Raw genomic sequence first — 13,288 nt, 5'->3', positions numbered from 1 at the left:
AGGAGTAAGGTATTCTCTCGGCATGTACACCTGCTAACGTAGGCAGTCCGCAAAGCTGAGTTCTGTTTGCTGATGTGCTCTATTTCCGCCAGGATCTGGGCAGTTTCTCCTCATGCGGCCCTTTTCCTCTTTGGCTTTAGGCCACAGCCAGCACAGCTCTCCTTTGGAGACCCCAAGAGGGCAGGCACTGGAGGCAGGTAGAGAGTGTAGGGAATAGACAGAGAAGTATGAGGTGTGTAAGGTATGTCCCAGAGCTCACTATCAGAGTCCAGCTGAATGAATAAAAAAATTGTGGCTCTGCCTTAAGCAAATGACTTAATTTTTGCAGTCTGTTTCCTCATCTGTATCTGGGTCATTGTACCTTACAGAGTTATTTTGAGAATTAAATCAATATGGGTATTTATACCTGGTATGTGGTAGGCTCTCAACAAATAGAACTATAGCATTACATAGAGGGAAAAAGGTAATATGAGAACAACTAAAGTAAGGAATAAGAAGGTATGGAAATAGAAGAGTACCCAGTAAGAAAAACTATTTCGCATTTCAACTGGCTCCAGGAAGGATATTCAAAGCGACTTAGCACATTGCTATTTTGAAGCGTAATATTTATTTGAATGCATTCTGGTATGTTTTTGAAACATTCTGTCTGGCTATTTTGTATTCATACCACAAATATGAACCTAAAAAATGGCATGTAAGAGGAAATTGTAGAATAGTAGGGCTGGTGATAGCCACTGTCAGGAGGCAGGTGTCTGGTTGTGGCTGTGAGGCACAGACCTTTGATTTCCTGCCTTCACTGTCAAAAGCAGTGCCCAAACTAAGTCAATTGCCTTTTGAAATGAAGCAACAATGTAGTGAGGAATTACACAATGAAAAAGTCAGTACAAAGAGGAGAAGTTTTGAGCTTTGTTTGTTTTTTTATAAAAACTCTTATAAAATGCAATTAATATATAAATGCTTGAGATTTTGTGTGGGTACAGGCAGGCCATCTCACAGAGAAAACAAACACCACAAAATACATAAATATTACTCTAACACCTTGGATAGCATGAAAGATTTCATGAGATATCAAAACAGCTTAAAGCCTTTATTTCCAAGTAATTTCTCTAACACGTGGATTTACTAAGGCTAAATTTATAATAAGAATAAGAAAGCAGCAAATTGACTAATGTATCCAAAAGCCCCAAGTCAGACTTCTGTCAAGATGGAGATGTAGGTGGAAATACTGTGCCTTCTCGCACAACCAAGTTTAAAGACAACAAAGTTTTAGTAACAAAAAATGCAGCTCAAACACAGAAAATTGAACTATACAGAAGTCCAACAACAATGAACCATTCAGCCAGACTGGTAAGAGGGGCAGAGCTAGCAGCAGAGTGGGGTCGGGCAGGAAAGACCCCCTGACCCAGGTGCGCAGGCAGCCATGGGTGGATCCCAGGTGTGGGGTAGCAGTGGGTGGACTCAGTGAGGGCACAAGGTGGCAGGCTGACTGCGGTCACACATTCGCGCGCAGTTGGAGCAGCGAAGGAGCGAGCAGTGAGATGGACCACACAGGCCCCAGCGGCAGGAAGCAGTGGAGGGGACCGCCATTGCCCCTCTTTGACCCTGCCCCCACATACAGCATCACAACCCAGTGACCTGGGTGGCCCCACCCTGGTGAACACTTAAGGCTCTGCTCCTCATATGTAACAGGTACGAATAGACCAAAACATGGCTCAAGAAGAACTTAAAGCCCCAGAGCCAATAACTCTAAGTGGCCAAGAAATAGCCAAACTTTCAGATGCACAGTTCAAAACACTGCTGATCAGGATGCTCACAGAACTGGTTGATTTTAGTCACAAATTAGAGGAACAAATGAAGGCTAAACTAATTGAAATGAAGGGAAATGCACAGGAAGCCAATAGTAATGGAAAGGAAACTGGGACTCAGATCAAGGGAGTGGACCAGAAGGAAGAAAAAAATGACCAAACAAAAATATGAAGAAACAAGAATTCAAAAAAATGAGGAGAGGCTTAGGAACCTCCAGGACATCTTTAAACATTCCAACATCAGAATTATAGGGATACCAGAAGGGGAAGAGGAACAGCCATGAGTGGAAACCTTATTTGAACAAATAATAAAGGAGAACTTCCCCAATCTGGCAAAGGCAATAAATAGACTTCCAGGAAATCCAAGAAGCTCAGAGAGTCCCAAAGAAGGTGGACCCAAGAAGGAACACACCAAGGCACATCATCATTGCATTAGCCAAGATTAAAATAAAGGAGAGAATCCTAGAAGCAGCAAGAGATAAGGGGACAGTCACCTACAAAGGAGTTCCCATCAGACTGTCAGCTGATTTCTCAAAAGACACCTTACAGGCAAGAAGGGACTGGAAAGAAGTATTCCAAGTCATGAAATCCAAAGACCTAAATCCAAGATTGCTCTATTAAGCAAAGCTCTCATTTAGAATGGAAGGACAGATAAAGTGCTTCTCAGATAAGATCAAATTCAAGGAGTTCATCATCACCAAGCCCTTATATGAAATGTTAAAGGACTTATCTAAGAAAAAGAAGATTAAAAAATGTGAACAGTGAAAGGACAGCAAACTCACAGTTATTAAGAACCACACCTAAAACAAAAGCAAACTAAGAGGACATCTAGATCAGGAGCAGAACCATAGAAATGAAGATCACATGGAGGGTTAGCAACAGGGGAGTGGGGGGAGGAGGAGAAGGGGGGAGAAGGTACAGAAAATAAGCATAGACAGTAGGTAGAAAGTAGATGGTGTCATTTTAAATCATCCCATTCAGCCATTTTTAATTTCACTATTTGCATACCATCCTCATGATTTTTGCCATATCTGCACAGCTGCATTCTTGTTTTTTCCTGAAAATTGACTCACTTTTTTTTTTGCTTGTATCCCAGGTTTCATGTGCTAGTAAAATCCCACGTTTCATGTTCTAGTTAAAAACTTTTGAAACACATGTTAAACACATAACTAGTCAAAAAATTTTCACCCTTCTGCCACGTTTTATCTCTATACTTTGGAAACACCGGTCTGGTTTAAATCTATCATTTTGCAAATGAGGGAAATAAGGCCCAGAGAGTTTAACTGCTTCAGGCAGAAGCTCTCACAACTTTGTCAGTGAGAGATGCAGGGCTAGATTGGACCTGTTCCTATGTCAGTCTTTTCACAAGAAAGAAATAATGAACATTAGAAACAAAACTGTCACTGTTTGCAGATGACATGATAGTGTACATGGAAGATCCTATAGACTCTACCCAAAAAACTGTCCAACCTAATAAATGAATTTGGCAGAACAGTAGGTTACAAAGTCAATATCCGGAAATCAAAGGCATTTTTGTATACCAACAATGAAACAGCAGAAGCAGAAAGCAAGAAAAAATCCCCATTCAATATAGCAAAAAGAAAAATAAAATATCTAGGAATAAACCTAACCAAGGACGTAAAACACCTGTATGCAGAAAACTACACAATACTGAAGAAAGAAATCAAGGAAGACACAAACAAATGGAAATATATACCATGTTCATGGATTGGAAGAATTAACATTATCAAAATGTCTGTACTACCCAAAGCAATTTACAGATTCAATGCAATACCTATTAAAGTACCAATGACATACTTCACAGATACAGAATAAACACTTCAAAAATTTATATGGAACCATAAACAAACCCGAATAGCAGCTGCAATTTTGAGAAAGAAGAACAAAGTAGGAGGGATCACAATACCTGGTACCAAACTATATTACAAGGCCACTGTGATCAAAACAGCCTGGTACTGGCATAAAAACAGACACATAGACCAATGGAACAGAACAGAGGGCCCAGAAATAAACCCAAATCTCTCTGGCCAAATAATATTTGACAAAGGGGGCAGCAACATAAAATGGACTAATAATAGCCTCTTCAACAAACGGTGTTGGGAGAACTGGACAGCTATGTGCAAAAAAATGAAACTTGAGCACCAACTTACACCATACACCAAAATAAATTCAAGGTGGATAAAAGACTTAAATATAAGCTGTGACACCATTAAAGTCCTAGAGGAGAACATTGGCAAGAAAATCTTAGATACTTCACGTAGCAACTTTTTTACTGATATGTCCCCCAGAGCAAGGGATATAAAAGAAAGAATAAACAAATGGGATCTCATCAAAATAAAAAGCTTTTGCACGGCTAAAGAAAACAGTATTAAAATAAGAAGAGATCCAACTATATGGGTAAACATATTTGCCAATGATACCTCAGACAAGGGTTTAATCTCCAAAATATACAAAGAACTTACACAACTCCACTCTAAGAAAACAAGCAACCCAATTAAAAAATGGGAAAAGGACTTGAACAGACGTTTCTCCAAGGAGGACATACAGAAGATCTAGGATACATGAAAAGATGCTCAATATCACTAGCTATCAGAGAGATGCAAATTAAAACCACAATGAGATACCACTTTACACCAGTCAGAATGGCCATCATAAACTAAGCAACAAACAACAAGTGTTTGAGAGGTTGTGGAGAAGAGGGGACCCTAATCCATTGTTGGTGGGATTGCAGACTGGTACAACCACTGTGGAAAATAGTATGGAATTTTCTAAAGAAACTAAAAATGGACCTGCCTTTTGATCTAGCAATTCCACTGCTGGGATTATATCCTAAGAATCCTAAAACACCAATTCAAAGGAACATATGCACCCCAATGTTCATAGCAGCACAATTTACAATAGCCGAGAGCTGGAAGCAACCTAGGTGCCCGTCAGTAAATGAATGGATCAAAAAATTACGGTACATATACACAATGGAATTCTATGCAGCAGAGAGAAAGAAGGAGCTCCTACCCTTTGCAACAACATGGATGGAACTGGAAAGCATTATGCTGAGTGAAACAAGCCAGGTGTTGAAAGACAAATACCATATGATCTCACCTTTAACAGGAAGCTAAACAACAAAACAAACAAGCAAGCAAAATAAAAACAAAGACACTGAAATCGAGAACATGGGGAAAGTGACCAGAGGGGAGAGAGGAGGGAATTTCAGGGGAAAAAGGGGAAGGATTTACAGGAACTAGTATGAAGGACACATGGACAACAACTAAGGGGGGTGGAAATGGGAGGGAGGTGGGGAGCACTGAGGGGGTTGGGCTGGGATGGGAGTAAAAGACAGAAAACTGTACTTGAACAATAATTAAATAAATTTAAAAAATAAAAAATAATAATAATGAACATTTGCATTTCGAAGAGTGCCCTTGGGATTCTAACACAGTTGGCACACTTTTCTGATTGGTTACTTGTTTCGTGGGCCCTTTGAAAATCTGAAACTACAGCATGTGCAAATGTGTTTAGAGAAGAGCAGTGGATATTATAGTATCTTTCTGAACTTGAGTAATGTGTGGTCCCTGTAAGAAAAGTAATTCTTGAGGATGTTGGTGTTGATTTATATTATTTTGAACACACGGTTACTTAATCTGTACAACTTTAAAGCTAGGTATGAATTCCTTATATACAGCTAATATATAACTTTAAAACCAAAGCAAATTCACAGATGAGATTCAAGCAAAACTATAAACTCAGTAATTCTAATTAGCAACATTTATTGACATGACAAAGGATCTTGTTTGCTAGTCTGAATCGCAGCTTGAAATGTAAAATGGAAATTATGTCTGTGGCTAGGGTTTTGTGGGTTTTCTTTAAGTTTGCCCTGCCTTTATTTCCATGTGTGGATTTAAGATCTGGTTTTCTCATTGCTTTTCTCTCTTCAAACTGCCATAGAACCTTCATTTTGTATCATGTGTTTGCCTTCACTTTGGGTCAAACTGAATATAAAAGCAAATGTAAGCCCTGAAATCATAAGACTGTACTTTAGTTATAAGATGGGCAATTAGGTGATTGTCATTGAAAATATCCCCCAAAAGACTTAAAATTTCTCAGAAATTTCCAGATTCTGACGAATATGTCTGAGGAACCATCAGGGTCCTTGGATCTGAGTTTTAGAAACACTGATACAGTGGACTTGCCCCAGATCTGGTGGCTGGGTCCCCGGTGCTGCTCTGCCCCCTGCTGGCTGTGGGGTTGGCCCACCCGTTTCCCCGATCGGTGAAATGAAGGCGTGAATTTACAGCAGGGGTCCCTTCCTCCCCTAAAGCTCTAAGATTCTATAGCTATGTAGGATTTGTTAAACAAGACATTACTTGTATAAATAATTGGATATACAGTATAAGGAAAGCTAAAGAACTTTAAGACATTTGTTTTTGTAGTAAATTCATATATTTTTTGTACTAACATAGATCGTTTAGGCTTGGGCCATTTTCCAAAAACAAAACCTGTGTAAGACTTGCCTGTACTTTCTTAGCACTGATAGAATGGGAGTGTTTTCATTCTTAGAACTGTTCTGTAGACACTTAAATTTTTTCGTTTTCCAAGTATACTTAGACTCCAGAGACATCAGTCAAAAGAATAAGATGATTTTGGGCTTTTGATAAAAATCCTCATGTATAAAACAATAAGATTTGAGTAAAGACACAGTGTAGGAGAGAAAACACAAATGATTTTGAATTAAGAAAACCTGCTTCAAATTATTGGGGACAGCATTTACTTGGAGTAAATTTTAGGGCAAAAACTGTAGACTGCTACTGAAAGAAGCTTGATTAAATAAAGTTTCATGAAGTCTGATCAACATCAAGTAATTATATATCTCTCAACCTCTATTTCTTGTTCATAGGACTTCTAGCAATTTCCTTGTTTTTTCTGAAAAAGAAAGAGAGGGTACAAATTCCGGTTGGAATCATCATAATATGTGGCTGGGGGTAAGTTGGTGGTTTGCTGTTCGTTTACATGTTTCCGTGTGTACAGTGTTCACAATTTCTGACTTCCACAGCTGAAAGTACTTTTGAAAGAAAGGGTTTATTACACCATGTCTAGCAAAAGAGAAGACCAGTCTTGGGGCCTGGAGTCTGAACCGCCAGCTGCACGGCTAGGTAGGAAAGACCGCATGTCCATCGTCTCAGAGTTCGCAAATGTTTTTATGCATTAGGCGAGGGAAAGGGGGGAGAAAGATGTAAGGTGTGGAAATAATTTATATTAGCCGTAGGCGAAGGGGTGGGAGAAAGCGAAGCATGCCAGCTGCAGGATAAGCACGGAGCCCACAAAGAGATGTCCACTCCTGTGCATTGGCTGTGGGCAGCAGTCCAGTGTGCCCATGTGTAAACGAAAAGCAGAGACTCCTGGAGTTTGATGGTGCCTGGCTAAAAAGTAATCTGTGGAAATAGCCACCTGGAAATCAACCCCAAGTTCCAGCAGATACTCGGGAATGTGAGCAGTCTTTTGTCAGTTGGCCCACAGCCATTAACAGACTAACGGTTCCGTCTCTTTCTCTCACTCTCCAGCTGCTGTAGTTTAGAACATTTCAGAATTTTCTGCTTGTCAGTAGTTACTATTCACCCTGTTTTTCTCTCTAAACCCTTGTTATTCCAGAATCCCTGCTCTCCTCATTGGTGTTCTTTTGATAACTGGAAAACATGATGGAGACAGCATCGACTCAGCCTTCTTTTATGGGAGAGAACAGGTGAGGAAAGACCACTGGCACTTCTGCTCCTGAGAAGGCCCCCGTTTAGCTTGCTAATGTGTTCTGCTTACCTTGAATTTAACTTTGAAAATCTATTCCAATTTACCACATATCACACTGGTGATCCCTTTGTCCAGTCACCCCTCAAAATGTGGCAAAGATTTTATATAAGTTCATTTTTAGCTGAGGATTTCCATATGTTTGAAACTTACTGAGTCTTCTTAAACCCACTTATGAATTTTATTTCCTCTACTGTGGGAAAGAGTGATGAATTTAAAGCTATTTAATGAGTTAGCAGTAATAATAAAAGCCAGGTTCTTGACTTTCAATCCTGTAATAAATGTAAATTTCAGAACAAAAAGTATCTGTGAGAAAGTGTGCTTAAAAGCTATAGAGAAAGAGACTTTTGGGACCTGCTGAATCAGAAATTCTCCAGGGGATAGGGCCCATGGATGTGTTTATTAAAAGCTTCCTCAAATGATTTCGATTTCTTACCTCTTTTTGTTTTGTTATTTTGAATTTTACTGGGTTGCTGTGAGAATAAATAAGATTATACATAAAGGACTTAAACTAGCATTGCCATATAGTTAATATTTGGCAAATATTACCTATAATTATTTATTTTTGGTATTATTACCATAAAAGAGTCTATAGTTGAAGTATGGTTGAACTATGTATGAAAGCAAGCAAAAACTTTGAAGAAAAGATCTGTGAACAGTTATTTAAATTTATCATAGACAAAACCATGGCATTGATGTATAGCAAAAGAAGAGTTTAGAAATCTTACATGATTACAAGCAAACCCTTAATTTTTCTGCAAGTAACCTACATCCCTTCCATACTCCTCCTCTTTTTTAAGGACCAGTGTTCTGGAGCATTTATAGCTATGAAGATACTGTATTTTCCACCAAAAAATTACCTTTAACCTATCCTGCTAAGATTAGGCAGATGAAATTGTGAAAAGTGGCTTAGTGTCTTTTTGCAATGTTGGCAGATGATCATCACATCAGTCACCCTGTTCTGCAGCATCATGACGGCCAGCATATCACTCATGTGTATGAACCGCAGCACCCAAGCGGGGCGCTACGAATGTTTCAACCAGTCTCAGAGCCACAAAGCCGTGGAGTCTGGGAACACTGCTTTTGAGGAGAGTCCAGCGCCGATAAATGAACCCTTACCTTTTACAACTTCTATGCCAGAAACAAGTATGAACCTTAATATAAAAAAACTCTTATGTGCCTGTATAGCATGCATCCTAAATGTTTTGTTTAAGGGAATTTTTCTTGAACTGTCTTGAATATCACAGGTATTTGTCAGATGAGGAACTTAAATGAAAGTCAATAATCGAAAGAGCTTGCAAGTTCATTTATTAGATTATTGTTTATAACTTTTTTGTGAGGATAATCTTTTATTAAATCCTAAACTTCCTCAGACCTGAGAGTTTTAGAAGAAAAGTAACACCAAAAGTAGGCCCTTTTTAGGAAACTAAGTGCCTCCATTTGCTAATTTCACAACTTGCATCAGGCAAGTTGATGAAACTTTGATGAAATGACCATTGATGAAATGCCCAAGGAAGCCTCACTGAAGCAGGGTTAGTGGTGTAAGTTAGGAGTTGGCAACCCACTGTCTACAGGCCAAGTCTGGTCAGTCACCTGTTTTTGTACAGGTTCAAGAAGTAAGAACAGTTTGTACATCTTTTAAGGGTTGAAGAAAGAAATTTTAAAGGCAAATATTTTGTGCCACTTGAAAGTCATCTGAAATTTCTATTTTAGTGTCCATAATGTTTTATTGGAACATAGCCAAGCTCATTCCAAGTGTACGATTGTTTGTGGCTGTGTTCATGCTACATTGGTGGAGATGAGTCATTGCACAGGGACTCAGTTGTCTGCAAAATATTTGTTATCTGGCCCTTTATAGAAAATGTTGAGCAGTCCTTGGTATAAGTGAAAATATGACCCTCACTAGCGACTTTGTTCATAAGTGTTAGCGATTGTTGTGGGGTTTGCTTCAGTTTATGGAGGGAATGCAGTGATAGAATACGTATTTTGGATTCCCAGACAAAATATTGTGCTGGGAAGTATAAATGATGGTACATACTTTGTTTAGAGATTTTGTAGAGCCAAGAGCTGACTGATCTCAAAACTATTAGCTGTTACCATTAGTAAGTAAAAGATAAAAAGAAAGAGAGCAAAAAGGGAGAAAGGATTAAAAAATTTTAACTGTTTTTATCTTTTAAAAAATTATCGTTGTTCAATTATAGTTGTCTGCATTTTATCCTAAAAGGAAAAAAGTCCCACAAATCTTATAAGGCATTTTACATTGCCTTCCTTCCCCCCTCCCCCCTCTGTCTCTCTCTGTCTCGAACCAGAAATATATACCCCAGTGCTTAAAAACTGGGAATGGAAGCCAGGCTGCATGGGTTCACACCCTGACTCCACAGTTTACTGCTGTTTGAACTTGGGCAAGCTTTGAACTCCTGCCTTGGTTTCCATATCCAATGCTGATAATACCTCCTTTATCGACTGCTATGTCCTTCTACGTAGGGCTCTGGTCTGCCAAGTCCTGACCTACATTAGCCCTGCTTCAGTCAGGTCTCTGTTACTTTAGTTTATTGATGGTGCCAGCTAATTTGTTAGGGCCTTTGTGATTATATCAGAATTTCATCCTTTTGAGCCCTCTTGGCCATTTTCCCTTTTAAAACGGTAGTTCAAGAAGTACATTTATGTTTTCACTAACATTTTAAAAGCTGCTTTTCCTAAGTCTAGAGTACTTTTCTGGTCATGCCCAGCATCCTCTCCTTCCTCACTTTTTTTTGTGGACTCTTACATTCCTCCTGTAAACCCATGTGCTGTCTGTTCTCAGTCGAGGCTTGAAGACCACCATTTCCAGCTGGTTCCGTGTCTTCCTTTCCCACAAGTGTTTCAGAACAGGCTACAGAAGGCCTGAGAACATCTGTGGGGACCCCTAAACTAAGTGTCCTAAGCCCAGAGACTTTCACTGCTACCTCTTTACATGTCTTTTAAAAATAGCAAAAATCTGTATCATAGATGTTCTTTACGTGCTGCGTCTTCGTCTCCATGGGAAAATTAGTTGGTGCCTTTAGTGTATGTGAATGGGGAACCAGGAGACAGATATCGCCTCCAGGGGAAGGAAGTCCTCTGCAATGTTTATAGTTCCCTCTCTTATATCGCTTTTATCACTGCTTTTCAAATTATCTGTATAACCTACTAGACTGTAAGTGCTGTGACTGATTTGCTTGTCACGGCCTCAGCACCTAGCATAGTGTTAGGCTTTACTGTATGTGTTCAGTAGTATGTGCTAAATGGATGGCTAGATGCATGGGGGCGGATGAGATAGGCCATGATTTTGTGAAGCTACCCTAGAAACTGCCACCGAGAAATTCTTGTTTACTTGCCTATTCACCTATGTTCCTATGGAAAAGGCCTTTAAACCTGTCTGGTTATTTTCCTTTCCTAAATCCTGCTCTACTCTGCCTTGCTAGTCAGATAACACTTTAGATGTCCGGGACGGCCCCCCTAAACCTCAATAATCTGAGACAGTTCACTCACCTCTGCCCCTTGGTACGCGTTTATCAGAGACCCATGGTTTTCACATGTTATGGTGTGGAATTATGATTGAAAGAAAAATTAACCCATTTTAATATACAATCAAAGTTTCAATTAGTTAAAGAGAATACTAGTGGGCTACTTACATATTCAATTTATGTTTGAAGGAAAAACTGCCTCGGTACCACAGTTTTCATGGCAGCCGTAATCTGTGTGTGTTTTCCCTATGCTGCATCATTGGAGTGGGCTGGCTTTACATCTGCTAATAATTTTGTCTTAGCTGCTTTAAGCCTTTAAGTTTCTGAAGATAAGCGGGCTGGGCCAGGTGATCTCTATTTTCTTGTCTATTATTCTGTGGCTCTATTTTTAAACCATGAGATAACATCATTATCTGAAATTTATGAAGACATTTTGTAGTAGCTTATTATAGATTATAGTTTTTATACTTTTAAAATCTTTTTTTCATTTGTTTTTAAGAACACTACTGAAGAATTAAAGCACATTTACAATGAAAGGTTCGGCACAGGAACTGTTTTTTCCGGCATATTTAATATTGTAGGTTACTGAAGTTACTGTTCTATTTCCATGTCAAGAAATGCCATGTCTGTATGTGCGTGAAATGTCTTAAAGGACACTGCATGTACTTCTGTGACTAAACAGAGGGAGACTTGCAGCTCTGCAGCAGATGGCTCAGTGGGACTTCTGTACACCAATCTATGTATAAACCAGCAAGAGATTTTTCAGCAGTATATTTTTGAAAAGAATATAATTGTTTTTACTACATTTTCTGAACTAGTAGGAAACACGTTCTTGAAAGCAGAGAGTTTTGAGCTAAACTTAGAGGAGGAGAGTGTTTAGGTGAATTAACAAAAGTGGCAAGTCCCTGTCAAACGAGGCCTGGAGACCAAATAAGTATGAGGTTTGTGGAGGACAGTAGAGAATCGTTGTGAGCCCTGGCTGCTGTTGCTCCGTGAGTTGAGCACCAACCAGCCTGTGAACTGAAAGGTTGTGGGTTTGATTCGGTCAGGGCACATGCATGTGGCGTGTGTTGCAGACATGAGAGAGGCAACCAGTCGATGTGTCTATCTCTCAGACATGGATGTTTCTCTCCATCTCTTTCTCCCTCCCTTCCCCTCTCTCTAATAAATTTTTAAAAACTTTTTTTTAAGGAGAATTGTTGTGAAAGAAGGGAAGGGTCTTTGCTGAATAGTGGGAGCAGTTAGATAGGAGAGAGGGGCCAAGCCTTGAGAGTTTTCAAACTCAGGTAAAGGAATTTGAATGAACTACCATCAGCAACAGAACATTTTAGGAAAGTGTTCAGATTCTTACTTCCCAAAGCACTAGTTAGTCAAACAGCAAGGCTAAAAACATTTTTCCTCATCTCATAACAGTGAGGAAACAATATGTGAAGGAGCTGACCCTCTGCCTGCCACTCTACATGTTAACTTTTTCGTATAAGCACGTTTGAATACCTGTTTGATAGATACCATGTGACATTTGTGTGTGTCTGAATGGATTTGTTTGTATTCTGTGTTCGGTTGGTTGTGCGGCTTTCGGTTTGTTCTGTTTGGCATCTCTTGACGTTGCCCACTTCTGTTATGATTGGGCTCCATCCTCACACGTTGTGTTGCCTGTACAGGTTGCTGCTCCTGCTCCATGGAAAATGGAGGGTCCTGCTGCATGTCCACAGAGCCAGTAAGAAACACAAACCCTGGTGGACCTGGGACTCCTTCATTTAAGAAAAGTAAGTACCTCTGAGCTATGAGAAAAGGCCTAGGGAACAGACGCTTCCTCATCCTTTTGCCTTATAAGAATTCAGCATAACCCTGACCAGGTGGCTCAGCTGGTTAGAGCAGCATCCCCACCTGCCAAGGATGCAGGTTTGATCCCCAGCCCAGGCACACACAAGAAGTAACTAATGAATGCATAAATAAGAGGGACAACAAATCAATGTTTCTCTCTCTCTTCCTCTCTCTAAAATCAACTAACAAATAAAAAGTTTTTAAAAGAGCTCTACATAGAATTTCTATAGAAGCATACTGTTTTAAGATATGTGTGCTCAAATACAATGAGGGAAAGTACTAATAGAGTAATCATGCATGGATACTCAGTTAAGAAAATAAAGTCCTGGGGGCGTGGGCTGGGATGGGAGTAAAAGGCAG

General features: G+C 39.6%; 1 protein-coding gene and 1 long non-coding RNA gene across 6 annotated transcripts in view; one reads left to right on the top strand and one right to left on the bottom strand.

The window, feature by feature from the left end:
* The window catches only part of GPR155 (G protein-coupled receptor 155), a 45,581-nt gene that overhangs the window by 18,368 nt on the left and 13,925 nt on the right, over positions 1 to 13,288 (top strand). For both annotated transcript variants that reach the window (XM_037155859.2, XM_037155861.2), the window contains 4 exons: positions 6,718 to 6,802; positions 7,470 to 7,560; positions 8,555 to 8,765; positions 12,766 to 12,870. In XM_037155859.2, the coding sequence (XP_037011754.2) occupies positions 6,718 to 6,802; positions 7,470 to 7,560; positions 8,555 to 8,765; positions 12,766 to 12,870 (492 nt within the window). The remainder of the gene's footprint in view (positions 1 to 6,717; positions 6,803 to 7,469; positions 7,561 to 8,554; positions 8,766 to 12,765; positions 12,871 to 13,288) is intronic.
* The window catches only part of LOC119057206 (uncharacterized), a 75,844-nt gene that overhangs the window by 53,163 nt on the left and 9,393 nt on the right, over positions 1 to 13,288 (bottom strand). The gene's annotated exons all lie outside the window — the stretch shown is intronic.

This window comes from Artibeus jamaicensis, unplaced genomic scaffold, assembly GCF_021234435.1.
Source record: "Artibeus jamaicensis isolate MK-2021 breed Jamaican fruit bat unplaced genomic scaffold, CSHL_Jam_final contig_391, whole genome shotgun sequence".
NCBI lineage: Eukaryota > Metazoa > Chordata > Mammalia > Chiroptera > Phyllostomidae > Artibeus > Artibeus jamaicensis.
Note: the sequence above shows the minus strand (reverse complement) of the source record. Positions and strands in the feature narration are given on the sequence as shown.